This window comes from Dromaius novaehollandiae, chromosome 2 (assembly GCF_036370855.1).
Source record: "Dromaius novaehollandiae isolate bDroNov1 chromosome 2, bDroNov1.hap1, whole genome shotgun sequence".
NCBI lineage: Eukaryota > Metazoa > Chordata > Aves > Casuariiformes > Dromaiidae > Dromaius > Dromaius novaehollandiae.
Genome location: NC_088099.1, coordinates 99,484,217 through 99,506,918, shown reverse-complemented (window position 1 = coordinate 99,506,918; position 22,702 = coordinate 99,484,217). Strand labels below are relative to the sequence as shown.

The window sequence follows — 22,702 nt, the reverse complement described above, 5'->3', positions numbered from 1 at the left end:
TGAATGAACTGTCTAGTAACCCATTTTGGTCAGACGCTTCCATGATCGATAGAGTGTTTCTTTACAAGTCACTTTACGAAATCAGTGGTGGGAATGGATCAGTTTAACACATGGTGTCTAGCTGTAGATGCAATCTCTTAAGGACAAGTTTTCCAATGAAAATACAACTGAAATACAACAGAGAAGGGTAATGTGGTATATCTAAAGAGTGCATTATGGTACAACAGTTGCTACTTGTGCGTTATCTTTGGTGTCACTCCAGGGATACCAATGGAGTCCCAGGAGGAATGAATTTCAACCCAGCAGTCTCAGATTTGGGCTTCCAGCTTGCAAATTACAGAGGTACTTAGTCTATGTGTTTGTCTTACTAGAACAAACTGCCATTGGAGTGATTCTCACTTGGTGCAGAGGGAGAATCCAACAGGCAAGTGCGTTCCCATAAATGACCCAGCATTAAGTGTCTAAGGAGAAGACCCATCACAATTCAGAGACACAGACACTCCCATTCTGCTCCCCATCCTTTGCCAAAGCCCACTCTACAAGTGCTTCAGCATGACTTCTGTTACCTGTGTTTTGTTAAGATTTGCTGTTCTTTTCTGAGGGAAGTTGGTAAACAGCATGAGCCTACTTGGAAAAAACCCATTTTTTATGCTTTTTTTCCTTTAGTTGAATTCCTCCCCTTTGTTTTGCTCTGCACGATTATTACCATATCATTTAATTACGTTGCCCTTTTTGATCCATCAATGCAGGCCAAGTTTGCTGAAAAGGAACAGCAGCATGTGACCTTCTGAAATCGCTAATTGTAGTACTGCAGGTGAGTTGAACAACAGACTATTGTAAATTTTGGTCTGAAATACTTTGCTGTTTAAATTGGACAACAGCAGGAGAGAGAATAAAAGCTATTTCGTACCTGATGTTCTTGGAAACCTGTTCCCAGTTCTTCATGGAGGACTGCTGCTGTACTTGAATATATTAAAACAGGGACACATGAATGACATTGATACTCTGCAGTGGAAATAGCTTAGCCTTTTGTATTCTCTTTACCATTGAATGAGAGTTATGATAATCTGCTTCTTTCTCTAAATGGAAACCCTCCAGGGAAGTTTTGTGTACTCTAAATAGCATCTCTGTATGATCAGAGACTTGGGTTCATGTGCATGTAATGCATAATAGATAAAGATACAAGAATATCAATGCAGATTAGAGGTTATTCAGTCAAGGCGAGCCTGTTTAGTGGTGGGGGCATATTATAAAAATGACAAACAATGCAGTATTGCTGCTACCATTTTTGACAAATCTCTGTATTTTGCCAAAACTCTGTTATAATTCTGAACAGAAAATGGAATCTTTCTCATAAGTGCCTATGTCTAAACCATTTACTCACCTTGTATGTGTAGTCAGCAGATAATCACATTCACTTTTCTCTATTTTTATTGCCTTGAATTTCATATAGCTATTTTAATGTGATCCCAGTGCTGAAAATAGTCTGCCAATAGAGATGAATACAGATTTTCAGAAGAATACTTACACTCTTAAAATGTTGCATGAAAATTAGTTGATCAAACCTATTAGCAGCACTGGCATGCAAATAAGTAGCATTAATCTGTCTTCTGTAGTCACTTTGATAGAGAAAAGAGCCCCAGCTTAGCCTCAGCACAAAGACAACTTCTCAGCTTTGACTTCACCAGGGCTAGTGACTTCTTAGCTGGGTTAGTAGACTCCTCTTTATGGTTGTCAAGGGAAGATCAGAGAACTGTCTTTGCACTGGAGTTGTCTACATAAAGAAAGCTAGTGTGCAGAAAGCTCACATGAAAGCTGAGAACATATTAAGCATGTGGACCAATTCTTCATGTACATGCTCTGACTGACAATTCCCTTTTTAGGGGCAAGGAGATGACCCCAAACTGGCTCTCTTAGACTTAGGCCTTTTTATGAAGGGGAATTTTCTTTTTGTTTCTTTTGAGTGTATGATAGGAGAACCAATGATGCACTTTCATTACAGTATGTTCAGGACCATACAGAATATATAGAAGAATAAAGGTTATTCCCTCTGAGAAGGTGAAAAATATGGCACAGTTTTTGAAGAAATAGGTAAAGGAGCAGAGGGAAGAAGGCTTAGTTGTTACTGTCGTTACATACTTCTTTCCTGAGCCAATAGACATTTCGGAGAGAAAAGGTATCTACAGCAAGGAAGCATTTCCTGTTTCTGGATGAGATTAATCTGGGGCACAGAGAAAGGCTCAAGCTACTATAAAAAATAAATTCTTTTATGGCCAATTGCAAGGGGAAACATATACATTCCTTTAACAGTAGATGAAACCATTTTGTTTGAACCTGAGTACATGATGTAGGTTCAGCCAAGTAGTGAACTGAAAATATTGCCGTGAGATACCATACATTGAGCTCCCTTCAGGAGAACATTCCTTACTTATTTCAGAACCTAAGCCTGAAAAATGTGCAAGTCCTGGAGCTGCATATTCCGAAGTCCTGCCTGTAAGTACACAGTGGACTGCCTGTAGAGAGGTGCATTATTTGCTTTGAGTTTCCTCTGCTTAGAAAAGTTAACTTTTCTAGCTTGTAATCTCATAAAATCTGCCCTCTTTGAGTTGAAATTTTTTTTTGTTTTGCTGGGAAGCTCACTGCAGAAGACCTAGGCACATCCACCTCAGAGGCCTGTTTGAGTTAGGATCTCATCACAGAGACCCAAGTTCAGTTTTTCCTCCTCTCCATAGGGGTTTTGAATTCCTGTTTCTTACCAATGCTGCCAAGCTACTGGTCATTGCTGGGTGTGGGGTGCACTCAGTATCTTTTTCAAAATTAGCACCTGGTGGAGCCAAATGAGAAACTTCAACACCACCACCATATGCCAGCATCTGAGCACAAACTAAACGGTCATTCAGTCTGTTCACTACCCGATAAGTAGTTAAATGTTTATACACAGCTAAAACCATAGGATTCGAGGAAGCACCAGATTCTGCTATTTAGAGCAGAAATATGAATTTGAACTAGTGAGAGACCAAGAAAAGTGTCCAGCCTGATGGTTAGGGCTCTTCTTTGCAAGGGGAAGCACCCTGGTTCCTGTGCTAGTGAATGCTTATTTGTGCAAAGTTAAGAGGAGAGTTTAAGAGTATGCCACCGCAGTGGGAACTGCTGGTGAGATGATGGTGAAGAGATGCTCCCTAATGGGGGCTCTGATCTCCTTAGCCAGAGAAATGAATTGTCCTCATCACTTGGATAGTTGATAAATGGAGCCATTATCAGTAACAGTTTTGTGAATAGTTTGCTGAAATAGGATACCTGTTGCTAGATTAAACTACCCAGTGAACTCAACTTACATTCGCACGTACTCTGGAATAACGAAAGCTGTATTCAGTGGTGAATTTGCTACTTGCTGAACTCCCTGCCTAATTCAAGTCCCATCTCACTTTATGGGTAATTTTGTGCATGGTAATATTTCTCCCTTGCCTGTCACAATGATCAAAGCAGTTTAAAAATGAAGGAGACAAGCTAGAATGGCCATTAAAACCCTTCATACATGCAGAGCCTGTTGCCAGCACATGTAAGGTGCCAAGCTGTACCTTCAACCACAGTTCTTGCTGGCCTCCGTAGGAGTTTAGGGCTTGTATCTTGGAGCAGAACTTACCTGTGAATAACCACTTCATGGCCCCTGACACAGACATGGCCCCTGAAATTTCTGCAGATTTAGGCACCAGAAAATATACCTTCACAGAAAATCAGAAGCAGACAGATGAATGCTAGCTGGATTTGCAACCCCAAGTGGCAGGACAAGAGTAAGTAGGGTAAGTTCCAGTTAAGAGGCTGTTAGCACCAGCAATAGCTGATTGACAGAAGTCAATTAAGGAAGTGGGGTTTATTCATAGAGGTGTAGTTACTATGTGCTTAAGTCAGTTTTGAAGGTGGAACTTTAGCTCCTAGCTCTCATAGTAAATTTTCGAAAGAAACTGCCTTTCTAAGCTACTGCCAGATTTCCTATTGTCTGCATATATAAAAATCTCATTTTGAATCTAGATAAGCTCTTGGCTTTAATAATATCTTGAGACTGCAAGTTTCATAGCTTATTTATCATGCACTAAATTAAAAAAATCCTTTTGTTGTTGGTAAATTCATTGCTTTTCAGTTCCCTGAGCATCAATTTGCTTTGTATTGTCTGAGGAGATAAAGGGGAACACCCTACTTAACTTCTCAACATCATTCTGTACTGCCTTTTCAAGTAATTTTTGTATGGCTGTAATACCGCATACCTTTTATAAATGCTACTTTTTAAGAGAAAATAATGCAATCTCTCAGTGTCCATATAATGAACTATGTCTGTTACATTCCACTGCCAAATAGCATTGTGGTTTTTCCATTGAGGGATGCCTTACTCTATCGTTCTGACAAACTGCTGTTTTCTTGTAGCAAAATTGTTCAACATAGTGTTTTTACTGTTTTGTCAATAAGCAAAGGAAATAAAAACCTTATGGGATTTGAACAAGAACATTCACACTCCGTATGTGAGCAGCGTTTGAATTGGAGTGCGGTGGGGAAGCAGAGTATAGTATGCAACCTGTTTACTGAAGTGCATGCCAGTGCAGTGAAATTTTATTCCCATTTGAGAGGATATCACTTTGGGCCCTTTTCCTCTGTCCTTTCCTGCCCACTCCTCCCCCCACAACATTTGATACTAGCATTTTATTCATTTACATATTTATTTGCAATTGCTTTTTAAGAATAAACTCTTTTTTTTTTAATGTACTTACCCTACAAGTGGAATTACAGCATTAAATTATGCAAGCAGTGTCTGCTGTAGCAAAATGTTCTCTTTCCAATAAGAACTGCCATTCCTTGAGGCATTATCAGGCAGTTGGGAGCTCTGGGGAAGGAAAGAAGTGGATCTATCTCTGAGCAGACTACTAGGGATCTTTCTGAATTTAGGCCATGTCTGCAGCTAGAGTTCAGCTTTTTGATGATGAATTAATGAATGGTATAAAAAATGTGAATTGAATGGAGCTATTCATTTTTTCTGATCATATGAGAAAAAGACTGAATGCAGAAATTTGAAGTCAGGTGAAGTCTTATATAATTCAGGTAAGGAAGTCCTATATAATACATATTAAGCCTGTGGAATGCATTGCCTCAAGATATCTACAGATGCTTCTATGGATAAACAGATGATCCAGACTTACTTTAGATAAGATTCAAACTGTTTTAGAGGACTGTGAGTTCAAATTATAATCAGCTTTTCATTGATTCACTGCTGTTCCTAAATGCAGATCATTCATAAATTGACCACTTTAGGTAGTATAACATACTTGTTTCTGGCCATTTGTTAGAAGCACAATGAATTAAATAAATTTTATGCCAGTTCTCTGATATGATGTTGCAGTTTCTGTGTTCGCCACCAATTGTGAAATTGGACAGCTTCAAATTATGTTAGATTAATCTGTTTTGATGTCTGTGTTCCCTATCTGCTGAGAGTGACAGAGCTCCACCCACTTACCCACTTATTAATAAATATGTTAATTATCTCCTATTAGGCACCTAAATAGGGCTCCACTATGCAAATGGTGACAGCCGTTGGCACTTCAGGGCATAAATGGTTTCTCACTGTGGTCAGTAGTCGCCACTGCTGACAATGCTTCTTACTTTTTTGGACTTCCACTCGCTGAACTCTCCCTCGGGCGGTTGTTTACAGTGCTGAAAGTGCAACAGAGAGTTCAAGCAGGGAAGCCTTAAAAGCTGCCTTAATGACATCTATAGAAAAATCATCTAACTCAGCTTTCATCTTCAGACAGAAGGTCAGAGTTCACAGATTTTGGTGTTAGGCAGCTTCCGTTTCAACCTTCTTCTTCCCCCATCTAGCTAGTGGGTTAAAAGGCTGTTTAAAATATCCAGTTTCTTCCTTGATGCATCTGAAGTCCCAAATACCCTGGGGATCAAGAAAAGTACAAAAACAATGTTTCAGCTCTCTTAGTTCCAGATGGACCTGTTTTCTGATGCCATTTATTTGAAGTTTATGGGCTGAACAAATCCTGTTTTGGAGCAGTATTTATGCCCAGCTTTGAAAGGGACAGTAAAGGTTTGGGACTAATATGGTTCCATCAAGAAATTTCTGGGTATGTTTCTCATTAGTGCACCACAGGCTCTCATTACACACCCATTAGAAAGTGTGTTGTGTTTAAGGTCGCCTCCTTTCCAGGCATGTTGTGCTATTTCTGCTGGGCACAGCAGTGTGCTCCCTGACTGGAAGAAACATGGAAAAGGTTATGTGCTGGTGGGAAAGGAGGCTGTAGAGCACGCTGTTCTCCTTCCACTGAAGTCACAAAGCCAGACAGTTGTCAGTATCGCTGGGGCAGGCTTGGCATCATTCTAATCAAAGTCTATGCGTGGGAATCTTAGGGCATTTTTTCTAATTCTTTGGTGATCCTAAGGGAAAGTTTTCCAACATATTCACCTGATTTTGACTCAGAAGTTTCATTTACAAAAAAGACATAGGTTCATAGGAGCTGAAGACCCATTGACTCTTGGAGAGATGTAGACTAAATTTTTATCCTCGTTATTTTAAGGGATCTGATTTTTCAAGAACGCTGCACACTCAGTAGTTTTAGGTAACTTCAGCTGTAGGGATCACAGAATCACAGTTGAGGCTGGAAGAGACCTCTGGAGGTTGTTTGGTTCAACCCCCCTGCTCAAGCAGGGGTACCTAGAGCAGGTTGCCCAGGACCATGTCCAGCTTTTGAGTATCTCCAAGGGTGGAGACTTATAACCTCTCTAGGCAGCCTTTTCTGGTGTTCAGCCACCCTCACAGTGAAGAAATGTCTTCTCACATTCACGTGAAATTTCCTGTGTCAGTTTGTGCCCATTGCCTCTGTCACTGGGCACCACTGAGAAGAGTCTGGCTCTGTTTTCTTTACCAACAGGTATTTATATGCATGGATAAGATCCCCTTCAGTCTTCTCTTTTCCAGGCTGAGCAGTCCTAGCTCTCTCAGCCTTTCCTTGTAAGAGAGGAATCCTTCCCTGCTTTAAGCTTCTTTCATGCAGTCAGTTTTTAATACCTTTTAAAACTCAAAATTCAGGTACCCTTGGCATGTCTGTGAAGAAGTCTATGGAGCTTGCTTAGAATACAAACCTTTATTTCATAAAAGACTGTGATATTCTGGCATAACTATGATATATGCCTTCAAAATGCTCTGTGATACTGGTATTTGTAAGAAGTATGAAATAGTTTTCATGGATGTTCCTATATAGGAAAGTTCTAGGACTGGCAGCATTGAAGTTATTTACTCATTACAAGCTACACTAGTCAACTCTGTTTAGTGTTGGTCAGTATTAGCCTGAACCAACCACTCTGTCATGGGAGAGGTGGTGTTAATTCCTTTTCTGAGCCATAGCAGCCCAGGCTTTGCACAAAGACACTGTGTACACTGAGCTGTGGAAACTTACAGGCTTGTAATTGGATGTTGTGCTACTGACAGTGGTTTGGAGGTTTCTTTTGGTTATCAGGTTCACGTGAGACAAACTTGTTTGCTCTATAAATGAGAAAGTTAATTAGTCACTGAGAAGAGGACCCAGGTGTGTGCATTTTTAAGTGTTTCTATGGACCTGATGGACACAGGAATTGTGGTCATTCTGTGCAGAGCTGACCTTATGTCTGAACTGACAGCTAAAAGTGAAGGAGATGCAGATCCATAATTATTCAGATGTGGAATTAAAAAGATGATTCATTCATGACACTTGGAAGCAAAGAAGTGCCACTGAAAGGAGCCAGGCTTTCTTGGCTGGTATAAGCGCATTAATCGAGGAAGATGTGTTTGCTTTAGGGCATGACTAGTCAAACTTTAAGCAACATGTGATTTCTCATTTGGAGGAGGGAAGGGATGGCATCAGATGTTTTCAGAGAGGACAATGGAAACTTTGTACCTGTGACAGACTATCATGGTATTGTTCAGAACAGGGAAACATAAAGACTTTGCTATACTCAATATACTCTTGATGTTAATCTCTGGGGCATTCTTTATGGGCAATGTCTTTAGCTCCAAGCAGCAGGCGATGATTTCAACAGTTTGGCTAAATAGCCCTAACTGGGCAAAGAGACTAAAACAGGACCTAGGCTGAGATGATTGCAGTACTGGGAGGAAGAGGGAACTTGGGGAGTCCTGTGTGGATTACAACAGAGGTAAAGCTTTAATAATCCAGAGAATGTGCAGGCTGATCATTTCCAGCAGTGGTTATTTCTATGTTGGTGCTTCCAGCAAAAATTGCAGTGCTCTGTGGTTAAAACAGCAAAGCAGAATGGAAGAAAATCATATTTTCCTCTTTGGAAAATGTGATAGGATGGCATCATTTCCTTACCTACTGATCAGTTATTGTCTGGGTTCAGTTTTTGCTTTAACATGCCAGCATTTAAACCAAACGGCATCAGCTAGGCTGCAGTGGAAGTCAAGAAAGATGCACCAGTTTGAATGCTAGAACAGGAACATTAATGTTTGACCTCTTCTTCAGGAAAGAAAGAGGGTGAGTGAATATAGATCAGGTGGCCAGCAGTAGCCAAGCATTGACAAAGCTAAATTATACGCAGTGAGGCTGTACCTAATACAGAAAGACTGTAGAGCATTATTTGTGTGTGGCAGAGAGACTTGCAAAGGCAAATGTTAATTCACTTGGTTATTTTTTATATTATGACTAAGAAATTCCAGACCAGATGACGGCTTTGTTCACAAAGAGAATTTGACAATACCTCTGACCACATTTAAAGTTTTTTGAAAGAATGCACATGAAATCCTAGAGACATGTCTAGTCATTACATTACTCATGTATGTTGTAAAGTCGCATGAGGGTGAAATAGTTAAGAAGTTCCAGACTGACTAATGAGCCTAGATATTACATTAAATTAAGAATGTTCTGAAAAAAATTGGTTTAATTGAGAATGTAAAAAGTTTTATTTTCATCTCTAAGAAATTGTATTTTTCTTGAGAATGTATTGCACTATCATATTCAGTTCTATGTGTCCTTTTGAATCAGCTGTGTAGGCAGTTACATCTTGGAGAAATTCTGTTACCTGCAATGCATTTTTCTCTGCAGTCAATCTTATAGTATCCTTAATGAAGTCTTCTAAATGGGAGAGAGGAATTTGTATTGAAGTCAAAAAGCTGTTCAGCCTAGAAGTATATAATAGCCCTTTGTGTGTAGCAATATATAAGAGGATATACTCTCTGTGTGAGGCTGATTCTGTAAAATAGCACCATTGTAAAAACTGTATTTGCATCAGATAAGCTAATCCACCTATTCTGAAAAGAGTTACTGTGAGTTATTTAACAGAGATAGTGGTATAAGTTTTGGAGAGAACAATTCAGACAAAAGATCTCCAGATGATAAGGGAGCTCATGTTGAAAACAGAACCCTTATTTTGTATATATCTCCCTTGGGTTTGACCAAAAGTTTGGATATATGCAAATCTGAAGATTTTATTGTAAGATTGTCATCTTGAACTTGCCACTTCTGTTCAGCAAAAAGCCAGATTTATACTCACAGCAATAGATCACGGTCATTTTAGTAACTTCTTTGGAGTTTGTCTGGGAATTCGTGTGGTCAAGGTCTACTAAGTCCTTAAAGAAGAAGCATTTATTAGTAAGGAAAGGAACAATTCCAAACAGAACGAGCTATGTTCCATTTTTCTTTGTCTCTGGAAACCACTTCCTTTCCTGAAAGCATCAAAACAGCCCAAAGGCACTACTGGCCAAACAGCATAATTACAAGTAGAAATAATTACACAAATTAGAAAGCCTTTGAGACCTGCTTTAGACATGGGGAATACATCTGAAGTTAAGCTCTAGTTTCCCAAAGTTTGAATATGTTTGAGTTTCTGGCTTTGGCAGAGGCCTAGCCTACTTTTAACTAACTAGTGCGCTAGTATTTTCTTTGGATATTTTTCTTGAGTGGGCTTTTTCACTGTGACTCATGCAAGATAAAGCAACTAGTTTGAAGTGTGTGAAGGTAGACTTTCGGAGGAGTACCAAGTAAAACTATATAAATCCTAGAAACACTAAAGGCCTTTTGTCTTTTAAGACCCATAGAGTCATTCTCCAGATGGAGCAATGCCTGCAAATTACAACTGACATTTCTTTGTGGTCCGGTTTGAGAATATATTGTGGGTTACAGAGATCTGTTGCCTAATAGCTAAGTGCAGCTTGGAAGAGAACTGAGAGAAATGCTATTCAATAGCTAGAACAAGAAATGGGTTGGGAAGGTGGGAAAACTGAGAAATTTTCAACAATCCCATTGAAGAGATTTTGTTTTTTCAGCTAGCAGGGGAAATTTACTGTAGCACATAAGACAGCCCCACAACTGAATGTTTTAACGCTAGGCAAAATGGAGAATTAAGCCATTCCATTCACTCCTGATGCCCTGGCCTGATTTTATATCGTTCTAAACAATGAATGCCATATTAAAGATTTTTTCATGCCTTCTCATTGTAGATACTGATTGGGTGTGCTTCTCAGTTATTTCAGCAAGATAATATTGCTCTGATTTTTTAAATTTTTATTTAAAACTTATGCAGCTGCTAGTTTCCAATTCTGCTGTAAACTTATCTTAAATTCACTAAGGACATGTTCAAACGCAATACCAAGTTACATACAGATGATGTTTTTTTGTGATGGAAAAATATGTTTGCTTTAATTAATAAATATACCCATGTGTTGTTTGTAACCAAGAAAAAGCTGTAGGAAACATGGGTGATTTTACCCTACCCGCCCATTCCTCCAAAACCAACAGTGACATAATTGTTAGCCTATGAAATTATCCCTTTATTTTGAAAATACATCTCCTTCTTTCTGTGCACAGGGTAATCAGAAGTGTTATGTCTCCTGCATTCGTTGGTATTCTCAAAATTGTGGTAAGCACTCTCCTAGTTACTTGGATGCCTTCTAGCAGTGCATGGCCGCTGGAGGAGCACAACACACTGGCTGGAAGCAAATACCCTGACAGCTCCTGGAGTCTTTCTTGGGTTCTCCTTAAAGCTTGTAGCACCTGTGATTCTGTGACTGGGGAGGAAACGCATTGATTTAAAAAATAATAGATAAAAGGTGTTTTCCAGGCCCCATGATTCTGGCAAAAAATCCCTGAAAAGGCCACAAAATGCAGAGGGCAGAAAGTCAAGAACACTCCCTCCCCCCAAATAAAGCTCTCCCGATTTAAAATGAATCTCATTATTTGAGGCACAGTGAAACTCATGCTGTTGAGTGCTTGAGATTGCCAGTTCTGAGGTTTTCTAGGTTGTATTTTTGGTTGTGTTTATGAAATGAATTACTTTATAGCTAGTTGAGGTTTTCAGAGGTGGGAGGGTTGTGTTGTTTACATGCTGTGGATTGATTGCGAACAGTTTCCCAGGGAATATTCAATATCCGAAATTTGAGCTGGGTTGATTAGCTGTGAATGCTTGCATATGCTGTGTGGCGTTGTTCCAGGTCCTGGATTGAACGAACACAACAATTTTGGCAGTCCAGATTTTGAAAAGTACTGCTCGTGTCTGGAAGGCCCTAGGTTCCGACTCCCATTGGCAAGGACAGAAGGATATTTGTGTGTAGGGACCCAGGCAGAGTGAGATATAGGGAGGCCAATGACCCTTCTCTCTTCTTTCTTGGGTAGTTGTACGGCTCTCCCAAATGCAGATTCTTTCATGGCACGGGAAATACCTTGAGCAGCAGAAGAAATTGGTGCTGCCACTCACTGCCTTTTTCCAGGGCTTACTCAGCTTTTAGAGGTGAAGCTTTAAGAGTGGATCTAAACAGCAGCGACAGTGAAAGAGTGTAATTAGGTAGAAATGCTATAATGAACACAGTACATTTCTGGAGATAAAGATTATATTTCAGACCATTTAAGCATGCATTATTCTTTGAATGCAGAGAGCTGCATTTGTTTGAATGTCTTACGGTCACACTTTGGCGTGATTGGCAGCATATCTGTTGAGAAGAGACAGCATAACAGCAAGGGAGAGGTTCGGCAGGGCAAAGCAGAAGTCCACAAACAAAGGTATCCAGTACGTATGTCCGCAGACTAACAGCGTCCAGCCTGAGACAGACACTGCTCCCTTGCCTTAGCGGTAGTGCAAAAGTCGGTGGTATTCCATCAGTGTAAATGAACAGGAATGTAGCCCAAATAGTCAGGACTTACCCAACAGGTCCTAGCCACTGCAGTCAGACTATTTGGATGGTTTTTCTGTTTCGGAGTGTGCAAATATATATGTTGAGACAGGGTCTATATGGCAGGTAAGCGTGCTCTAAAATGGGACTGCAAAGACCTTCTTATGAGAAGCAGCAACGTATTCCTCATTTCATTGCAGAGCTAGTTGCATTTTCTTTTGTTCTTTCAACAGGTTAGTAATTACTGTTGCAGTAATTAGGCTTGATGGAGAGTATATAAGATGATAAATGGTTATTCTGTGCAGTAGTGGGGGATATTTGGTGCCAAGCTTATTATTTTCAGTCAAAGCTAATTATCTCTATTATAATACATGACTCTCTTTCTTGAATTATGAGTGGGAAACTGCTGAATAGATTTTTTTTTCAAAATGCCCTGAACCATGGAGAGAAATGAAAATTAAAAACAATGAAAAGCTTGTTAGACAATGAGAAGACTCATCTGTAAAGCTATTTCTGACAGATTTTTTCTCTCTCTCATCTTCGGTTATATAAATATCAAATGCTTATCACGAAATAAGTTGTTGCATTACACATGATATGGGTATAAAAGTTTCGTTCAGGCATCAGAGACGGCGCTTTGGACTGGGTGGCTGGCAGGGAGCTGGGACGGCTCAGGTGTGCGGCGGCTCCCTGCGGGCCGTGGAGTGGGTGTCCCCCGTGCGGCTGTGCAGATGCTGCTGTCAGGCCCAAAATCGCCATCTGTTTTGCTCATTTTTATGGCCTGCCCTGGAAATCTGGACGGAGACGCCACGAGCAATGTCCTAAGGGATTACACCCACTGGCGGGCTTGCCTAGGGTTTGCTTACGCTGCACACGCCAGCCGGTCCCTTGCTAATAGCGCCCATGTCCCCTCCTCCGTTTGCATCCAGGCTACAATTCCTAGCAGCATCCAGGCTGATCACCTTTCGAGCTGAGCCTGGTTGCAACACAGCGTGCCACCTTCGCGTTGTCCCGGACGCCTGAATCATGCTGTAACTTGATTCTCTGACTGGTGAAACGCGTAGCGCAGCCAGAACCTGCTGCCAGCCGCTGCGGCCGGCTCTCGGCCGCGCGCTCGGCACCCCCGGCCCCGCTCCTGCCTGCCGTACGCCTGCATCTCCTTCCCACGGGGACCAGGACGCGAGGCTCAGCAGGAGGACGGGGTGTGCAAGGGGGCTTTGTCCTGGTGCATGCTTGGGTGCAGCTAGCATGTGCCACTGGACCTGCGAGCCGGGAGCGCTCCCAGGCTCCGGGCTTGCAAAGCGCTCTCTGAAATACCCTAATCAGGCCACGTTCCGTGATTGATGGGGCAAGGGAAAAGGCAGCTGTTTGCTGTTGAATGTAAATACTCCTGTATTAAGAAGGCACATGGAAAAGAAGAAAAAAAAGAGCTTCTACGATTTCCTGCTTTCTATATATACTTTGCCTGCTTTTGAAAAATTGTGATTTTAGTTAAATTGTAATTTCCTACAGAAGGAAATCAGTAAAGCTTTCCTGTGTGTTTACAAGGCAGCTTTCTGTAGCAATTCTGCAACATGCTTTACCATGTTCTACTCAACAGATGTTTGAACCTGACTGGTGTCTTGTGTTGTGTTTTGAGGTGCTTTAATACCTGCCTTTGGGAGACAAGTAGTACAAGGAGAAACTGAGTTACTAAGGTGGATAAAGTATTCACAAGCACTAGTGTTTGCCTGTCTTTGGTTACTGCCAGTAAAACCACATCAAACTAGCACTGCAGTGTTCATCTGCAGTCTGCGCTAAAGGCTGTTTGACTCCGTTCAGACATTCCATCCTTTGCCTTCTTGCTAATTTTTCCAGTAGTCCACTGTGTCGCACAAAAACTCTGTTTACTGAGCATGTAGTTCTTACACCTCACAAAAGCTCCAAATCAGACTTTCTGACTTTTCTCTGGTAGTGCCACTCTTATACCGAGGTGGACTTACACATAAGTGGACTGCAGCTTTGATGACATAGACATTATTTATTTAAATTTATAGCACAGGACAAATCATCTTTCTAAAACTGAGCCTGATCTTGTGAACTCTGTGCAGGGAACTTCCCTGGGAAACTGCTGTGCATGAAGCACTGATGTTAAGTTTATTGTTGTGCTGTCCCAGTCTTCGTTCGGGTTAGTGACAGCATTGCAAGAGCTGCCTCTTATGGGTGAATGAGCAGAGCTACAGCGAAGAGATCTTGCTAGGGTGGATGCCCTGTGTCAGTGAGAATCTTCTTCAATTCAACATGTGGTGCTTTGCACCAAACTTGTTATAGGTGGTCTTAGGCAGTAGCCATATGCTCAATTGCAATGGCAGGGAGTTCACAAAGTCATACTATAAGAAGAAACAATTTAAAGGTGTTGTTCATATCTTTTCATAAAGTCATATCAATTAAGGTACTCACTGTGTTTGGAAGAGTTCTCACATATTAGCATTTGATAAGGGTTATTCATGTGAGTGAGATTTGTCAGATGTGGTCTTGCACTGGCTGCAGAGCAGCTAACTGTGTAAGGGCTCCCAAGAAGGCAGTAGTGTGCAAAGTTCAGACAGTGCTGTCAGCTATCCTTTAAATCGCATTTGAATAGACATATAAAAATGTGTATCTGAGATGTAGGAGAAACAGAAGACTCTTGACTTTCGCAAGGCAAATATATATATAGCATAAACAGATGAAAATAGAGACAGTTTTCACATAATCAAACCAAAACACATGTACAGCACTCCCTACTTCATTCCTTGGATCTGAGAATCAGAAACTTAGTAGCTAACAACAAAAAGTCGTGAAACATAGTATTAGTTGATTAGATCTGTCAAGAAGCAAAACTCCAGACTAGGAACTTGCAGTACCGGAGAACAGGAAAATCCATTAAATGTACACAACAGTAACTCATAACTGTGATCTTGTATAGATGTCTCTGTAAACTATAACTCAAAAAACCAAACTAACCCATTTACGGTTGCAGACATCTCAACAGAATAGCTTTAGATGCTGTTAGCCTATTTTTATTTTACGTCTCTTTTTTTGTAGCTGTGAGTTAACTGTTTTAAAGTGTATCTCTGTGGAAATTGAGGGGGTTTATTATGTACATTTCTGTACTATACGAAGCAGAATGATCGATTTTGTTTATGCAGGTCGTTGTTTGTTTGGCTGCGTGACAACGTTGCTATCAACAGATGGAATGAAGCATGAGGTAATGACTGCAGCTTAAATGAGAGCACTTGTCATACCTGCTTTTTGCTTGGACTGATCAGCAAGTGTCCGGGCATAGTCAAATGCAGCGTGTGTTTTCTTTCATGTTTACAAACTGGCAAGCTTAATGGAAGATAATTCTTGACATTTCTTAACAGTTTTCCTCATCCCTAAATCAAATCTATTAATGTTGTGTTGAACTACTCAGGAGCTACTAGGTGCTGTGAATTAGAGAGAAATACTCTGTGAACTAAGCATAGAGACCATTTCTTACACAGGGACTTTAATTGTGTTACTTGTTTATAATCTAGAAGAAATTAAAGTTCAGTCTTCCACATGTTTATTTTAAGATATAGTGTGTATTTGCCATCCTAACATGTTCCTTTTCTGAGAAATGCTGGGTAGAAACACTGGGCATGATTTACATGAGCAAGCGGATCTGTTTGCAGCCATAGCCTGGAACAGAGTAAACCGAATGAAGTTGCTTGTACTGCTAGAGCAATCCCAGGAGGGAAAGGGAAGGAACTATCCTGATGATAGAGAATATTTATGTTAGTCCAGGACTGTGGGTTCTTTCTTGGATATTGCCCTGCCAGCTGAGAAGATTACTGCCCAATAGCACTTTCTTACCTGGAGGCTTGTTACTCACACTGGAGGTTACTGCTCCCTCTGTGCTGAGGTTCAGCATCATGAGGACCACTCATTAATCTGCTTCAGTCAAGATAAACTGGGTGAGTAAAGACTAAATATTTAAGCATCTTAAGTTAACTTCAGTCATTTTGCCTGAAGCACGCTCACTCTAGCAGGTCAGTTTGCTGTAACCTCTGGCAGGGTGAGAGGCAGCTGGAAAGATCATCTTCTTCAATTGGCATAGCTAGAGCTGAAAAAGGACTTCTATCTCTGGCCCTTTTCCTCTCTAGACATACTCTGCATATGACTAATGTGGTTTTTAAAAGAAACCCACAGAACGTTTACCCAAAGAATTCTGCTGCTGCAGCATTCCTGCTAAGAGAAAGAATGAATTACAATCTTGTCTTGGTGTGGGAGGTGAGAAATCTGAGGGTATTTGCAATTATTGGTCTGACGTGGATTTGAGTGGCCGTCGAGTTGTACACAGCATGAGAGAACTGCTACTCAGAAATTAAAGTTGCAGCACTGGGCGTTAACTTGTACCCCTGAACTGCCCTGGGTGTTGTGCAAAGGAGTCATGTGGAAGAGAACCTCTTTGAGGAAGGCAGAAAGAAAAAAAGAAAATGAATAAAGTGGAGTCTGCCAGGCGCAAACATCAGGAGACAAATGCTTTGCTGAAAGGCCTTAAGCTGTTGCTCTTCTCTGTGACTTACGGAGATTTTAATAAGGTGCCATCCTGACTTTAAAACTTCGCTCCTGGACCCACATGGCCCGTAACTGCTGGTTTCTTTTATCTTGACTAGCTGTAATTTACTGTTGGTTGCCTAGAATTCTTGTAAAGGTTACATAAGTCTTCATTCAGGAAAGACTTAGACTCCTTTGGTGGGACCATATCACTGGCAAGGCTGGTGGGACTAGACTCTGAGCTGCAGGAGGACTCCTGCTCGTGGCAAGGCAGCGCCTGGCACTGCTGCCCCAAAGGCTGGATGGGGACTCCCCAGGAGTCTCTACAAAGTCTAGGGTAAGGAGCATGACTCCCTTGGCAAAAATCCATGACAAATTGTAGGTGCTCTTATCGCCAGAGAGCAGAAAACCGCTTAAAAGTGTGCTTAAACTTTCCACTCAGGGCAACTGAGCACAGGGCTAGCACTTCCGAAATGTGGCATGGGGGTGCAAGCAAGCCTTCAGCCTCCAGTGCCTGTGACAAACACTGGGCATGTACTGACATCCTGACAGCCGAACCTACCCTCTTCTGCTCTGCCATTACTAGATCGTGACTGCCCTGGGTTGTCTAAGTTCACTTGCTGATTTGGCATTGCTCACTCACTATCAGCCTCACATCTCACAAGGCTGAGCATTTTTTCAAGATTTCCTGAAATTCTGTTCTCTAAGTCAAATAATGGATCTTGGCTCCACCAAGTCAAACACGTAGAGTAACGGCAGATGAAGAGATGCCTTAGCACACCTACCAGATGCAGAAATTAGATTTTACAAAGTTGGAAGTTGCTTTTTAATAGGTTTATATGATAGTGCTAATGATGGATGTTATTGCAGTTATTAAAAACACACATTCTACAGTAATGGAAAATAAGCATAAAAGGGTCTCAAATGAACTCAAGGACAATGCTTATATAAATTAAAAAATAAAAGGAAAACCATTAAGCATTAAGAACTCCTAGTAACTCAGACAACTGAGTTGCGCATTTCCGGATGTGCTGGAGATTTTCCATATATATTTCCTATGGAAAGAATTTATGAATCAAACTATAAGAGCTGTCCAGGGAAGACTGGTCCCACATGGATAGTGTTGCTGTTTTAACTGATCCAGATCTTCAAAACTATTCACTATGAACAGATTGTATTCATAAGTACAGGAAGTATTTGCATTTAGTTCATTTAGTGTAGCTAAATTAGCTGACTAGCAGAAATTAACACACTGCATAACTGTAACATTTAACCAGAAAATAGTTGTATGGTGAGAATGAGACATTTAGAGGGAGAAGATACAGCAAGCCAAGTTCTGTCCTTGGTTGGGGTTGCCATGGGAGTGCAACAACCGTGTACAAAGTGTGGCCACATTAATTCACTTTCTACTTGCGTTGGTCTTCTTGTGAGTTACTATTTCCTATTTATGAGGAAAGAGGAGATGAAACCTACATTTTTTAGCAAAAAGGAAAACGGCCAAGACTATTTACCTTTTATGGACTTATCTTTTAAGTAATGTTTACATTTGAGGGAGGAGGTTGATATTATTTATCACATTATTTTTAAATAACGCTGCCTGGGTATCAGGCTATTTCCTCCCTCCCTTTCCTCTTAAAAAGTCCAAAGTGATACCCTCCTCAAGATGACTTTTGACCTGAGAGTATGAGGTTGTGACCAAGCTCAAGTCTTCTAGAAGTAAATAGGATTAGAAGCGTTTGTGAATACCCTTGCATTCTCAAACACATTTAGCAATTCATATCACTGAAACTCAAGATCCAAAACAAGAACTGGAGCTCTCTTTCAGTTATCTTCCCTGGCATAGAAAGTTTGTAACCAGTTTATCTGTATCAGAAAAATAGGACTAGTTTAAATTTATTAGATAAACACACCTACACTTGCAAAAAGAGTAAGTATGGGAAGAAATGCTGCTGAAGTTTCATAATGTTTGCACAAATACCTTTGGTCCGGAAATATCCCGAGTACTAGGAGCCCCATTGTTTTCCAGCTTCATCCTGGACAAGTTCAGTGAAGTGCATCACATTTATGAAACAACACTTTGGAAAAGTTAATATATTTCAGGTTAGAATTTCAGGGGTTAAGTTATTGGTTGGTTTTAACTGGTGTTCCCATCTGTACAATGTATATTATTTAGAGCTGAAAAATGGTGGTTAGAATCACACTGGATGATTCAAGAGAAGCAACATGGGGATTGGGCTGAACCCAGCCCTGCTGTTGCTGCAGGGGTGGTATTCAGCTCCGGTGAACTTTGGTGCCACGTAGACCATGAGCTGATCCTGAACAGCCTGCTCGCTGATCTTCCCAGGGAAGAAAATTTTGATCCATTGTCTCAAGCACTGCATCATTTTACGTCAATAGGAGTTTCGTGAACTTCTGCAAGGACAGCAGCCGGAGCCTGAAGAGCCTTTCCATTGGCTTCAGTGGGAGCATTCAGCAGAGGCTGGGCAGGATCTCTCTAGTATGATGCCTTCCAGGGGTAAAAGCAAGTGCATTTCTCTGACAGTGCCTGACTGTTATGGGTGTCGCTCTAATTTCTGATGTGCTGTTTGTCCAACACTGGACATTTTTACTCAGGAATGAATGTGCCGCAGACTTTTCCTTCAGATCTAAACTGGAGGACCTAGAACACTTTGGAGCTGCATAGATGCAAGCATATACTAGCTTCATATTAAGGGGAGGCATAGGGGGACATCCCTCGACTGGTTCCTCCCTTCCCTATGTCCCATCTCACTCTCTGATTTTCACACCCACCATGTGAGCTAGAAGAGAGCTGCAGTGCACAGTTAATCAGGGATTTCAGTCAGTTTTCCCTTGATTAGAAAAACTAGGTGACTGGGACTGAAAGGGCCCCCTCAGTGTGCACTCCCACAGTCTTTTCAAAGCAGGTTTCTTGCTTGCCGGTACAGCGGTGTGAAGAAGTGTGCGCTGCCACTGCAGTATGCTCTCTGAGCTATGTGGAAACAGTGCTTCCATTCATCAGGTTCTCACTCCAGTGTCTCTTGAAGAGGAAAAACTGATATTCCGAGATGGTAGTATTTAATTATTCTTATTGCATGAGGTACAAGCAAAACATCTACTGTTAATCATGGGCATTTTAAAACCATAAACTTGTCGTCCGTACTTGCTAATAGTTGGGGAGGAAAGTTGATCTTTCCTGAAAATACTGAAGCAGATGGGAGCAGTGTGATTGCCAGAATATCCCTACAAATTCTCCTAACATGAAACAGTTTTGGACAGTTCAGGACATCTGGAGTGAATAAGGGAGAGGGAAATGAAAAATTTCTTGAATGTACTTAAAGGCTGAAATAGAATCACAGTGGTGCAGACATGCAGAAACCCTGAATGAAATACACACATGGATATGGCAGAATGCTTAAAAGGAAGTCAGCCTGCTAGAGCAGAACTATTTTTGGTCTTCTAATGAAGAAAGCAGCTGTATTTCAGAAAGCCAGTCACTCACTGCTTGGAAAATCAGCAGGAACTCTTTCTGGGTCTTGGTGTTCTTGGTTGCGAGAGGAAAATCTTATGTGTAAGCTCTTTCAGCCCCAGCGAACCTTAAATAGCAGGCATCTTGGGGTTTGAAGCACAGTTGGGAGCTGCTTGGGAACAAATTCACAGACTTCTGGTGGAGCCCATGGTCACTCTGTGGTGTTCAGCCTCTCTTGGAATGAGCCTTTCTTTGGAGACAGTGAGGATCTAGCAAAGTCATCCTAAATGTACAGGGAACATAAACCACCCGTGTCCTTTTTAGTTCTGTGCTATGCTGCTTGCTATACAACGCGTATTTCCTTGATTAATTTCCCCCCAACTTTTTGCTGGGTTGCAAGAGTCTGTCCAGTTCTCTATAATACCTGTGGGTTTTTTATCTTCATAATGCTCGTGTTAGGTATAGGATTGCAAGAGAGCCACTCCATATTGCTGTTTAAGTGAAACTTGAAACAGAATTGTGAAAACTTGTTTTATTTGTTATGTACCCTCTTTGTACAAAACAAGCTCTTTTATAAGGCTTTTCTGGTATAAAATAGAGATGTCTTTTTCTGTCATATGGCCGAGTTTAATGATGGACATGAGTTACGCGTATTCTGGCTATAACAGGAGTGGACAGTACTTACCGCAAGGTCAGAACCGTTGAGAGTGCTTGCTGGAAGTAAAGGAAACAGCCTGATTTCCACTGGGTTGAGAAACCATTTCTGAACTAGTTAAACGTCATAACAGGCTGAATCCAGAGAAAAAGGGAGTGTAGTTTAACACCAGTGTCAGGGAAGTCTGACCAACGGTGACTGACTGAGACGGCCTGGCATTTTCAATGACAGGATGGGATTAGTGAGGAGGAGGAATTGATTTTGAAAACCTTCTTGTGCAGATGATCTTTCAATTTCCATCAATGACCACATGCCAAAACCATCAGAAAGTGGACAAGATCTCAAGGTGAGAGGAAGGCAAGCGATTTGAGACAAAATGCTGTAGAAAGGGAGGCAGGACCTGCGTTCTGCGGGTATCTCTGATGTTGAGCGACTTTGACAGGTTCCTTCAATCATTTCTTGCCTCCAGCCTTGCATTTCGTCTGCTTCAAAATGCCTTCTCTGTTTGTCTGTCGTATGAGTTCACGCACAGAGTCTTACACAGTGGGGAACCACCATGTATTTAGGGACTTGATACTAGAAAGCAAGAAGGAGGGAAGGAGTGGTAAGCTACAAGAAAAATATCCTGATCTCTTCTTTCCTAAGCAAGGCTGCAGCCAGGGGAAGAAGTCATTTCTCTCAGCCGCTCCCTGCGTGCTCATCACCCTCCGCTTGCCTTGAAAGGGCTAGCCCTCTTCACATCTCCTGGCCCAGTCTCTTGTGTGATCAGTCCCTAAATCCGTTTCTGCTTGAGCAATCTAGTTTAAAAAATAACCTCTATTACAAACACTTAAGACAGGGAAGATCATTCTGGCTGAATTGCACAAGGGGCAATTACCTGAGTATTTACTCTGGCATAAGTCGGGCAGCTCGGGGACGGTGACAAACGGCTCGCGGGGGCTTGGGAAGCACTAACCTCTTTGCCTGGCTCAGGTGCAGCCAGAAGAGCGTGGCTGGCCACGGCCTTTGTTTTCTGCCATAAATACCTCAAGTTTTTAGCTGGTTTCAGTAGAGCCTGTTTTGCATAAACCATTTATATTTTCCCATTACTCATATGTCCCTTTGTTACTAACAGAATGTAAATAATTCTGTGCTGGATTTGGCATTCATTTAAACAGGTGTAACGCTAAAGCAGTTGTAATTGGCTTCAGCATTCCCGGCATCCTCTCTGACTGCACTTTCCAAAGGAGTTTTCTTGTTTTTGCTTTTGAAAGCTTGTTACCATAGTTCACCCATCAGTATGCTGCTTTTAATGTTAATTCAGTTTCATCTCTTAGTAGGAGTCAAGATGAAACGTTTTGGGCTGCGTCACAAGGTTGCTCTTTGAATGAATGGTGTTTTACACGGGTGTGATGGGCACTGGCAAAAAGAGATCTGTGGTATTTATACTCCTCAGGAATCTGTGTAAAAGTGAAAAAATGATTATCCTGATTCTGTATAAATACCACATCCAAAGCACACCTGTCTTCTGCCATGTGGGCCAGCTAATTGGTTTTTGATCTATTTTTACTGTTCTCAGCTGAAAGGCTTTTTTTTTTTGCTAAGTTTTGCAGAAAGCTCTAGAGTGGTTTTAGGGTTTTGTAGCTGTGAAAAATAGCCGTGGTTCTGTTTTTTAAAAAGCATTCTCAAGGAATAATTACAATGATTGAGAATGCTTCTTAAAAAAACAGAAGTGTGTACATTTTTCGTAGCTACACAGCTCTAAAGTGGCTTTGTGGGTTTCTTCACATATTCAGGAAACTTTTAAAAATAAAAAAGAGCAAATCTATCTCTGAGCTTGGCAACAGCTGAAGTTTATATTTCACAAGTATCTGAAAATGGGTTCCTCCCCATTTGCAGACACAGATGCCAAAGTTTTAAA

At 41.2% G+C, this 22,702-nt stretch overlaps 2 protein-coding genes across 5 annotated transcripts in view; one reads left to right on the top strand and one right to left on the bottom strand.

Annotated features, from left to right (window-relative positions):
* Positions 1–3,680, bottom strand: part of STMND1 (stathmin domain containing 1) — a 72,371-nt gene extending 68,691 nt beyond the window's left edge. The window contains 2 exon segments of the mRNA XM_064505495.1: positions 2,757–2,977; positions 3,644–3,680. Of these exon segments, the coding sequence (XP_064361565.1) occupies positions 2,757–2,977; positions 3,644–3,680 (258 nt within the window).
* The window catches only part of ATXN1 (ataxin 1), a 350,922-nt gene that overhangs the window by 39,062 nt on the left and 289,158 nt on the right, over positions 1–22,702 (top strand). The gene's annotated exons all lie outside the window — the stretch shown is intronic.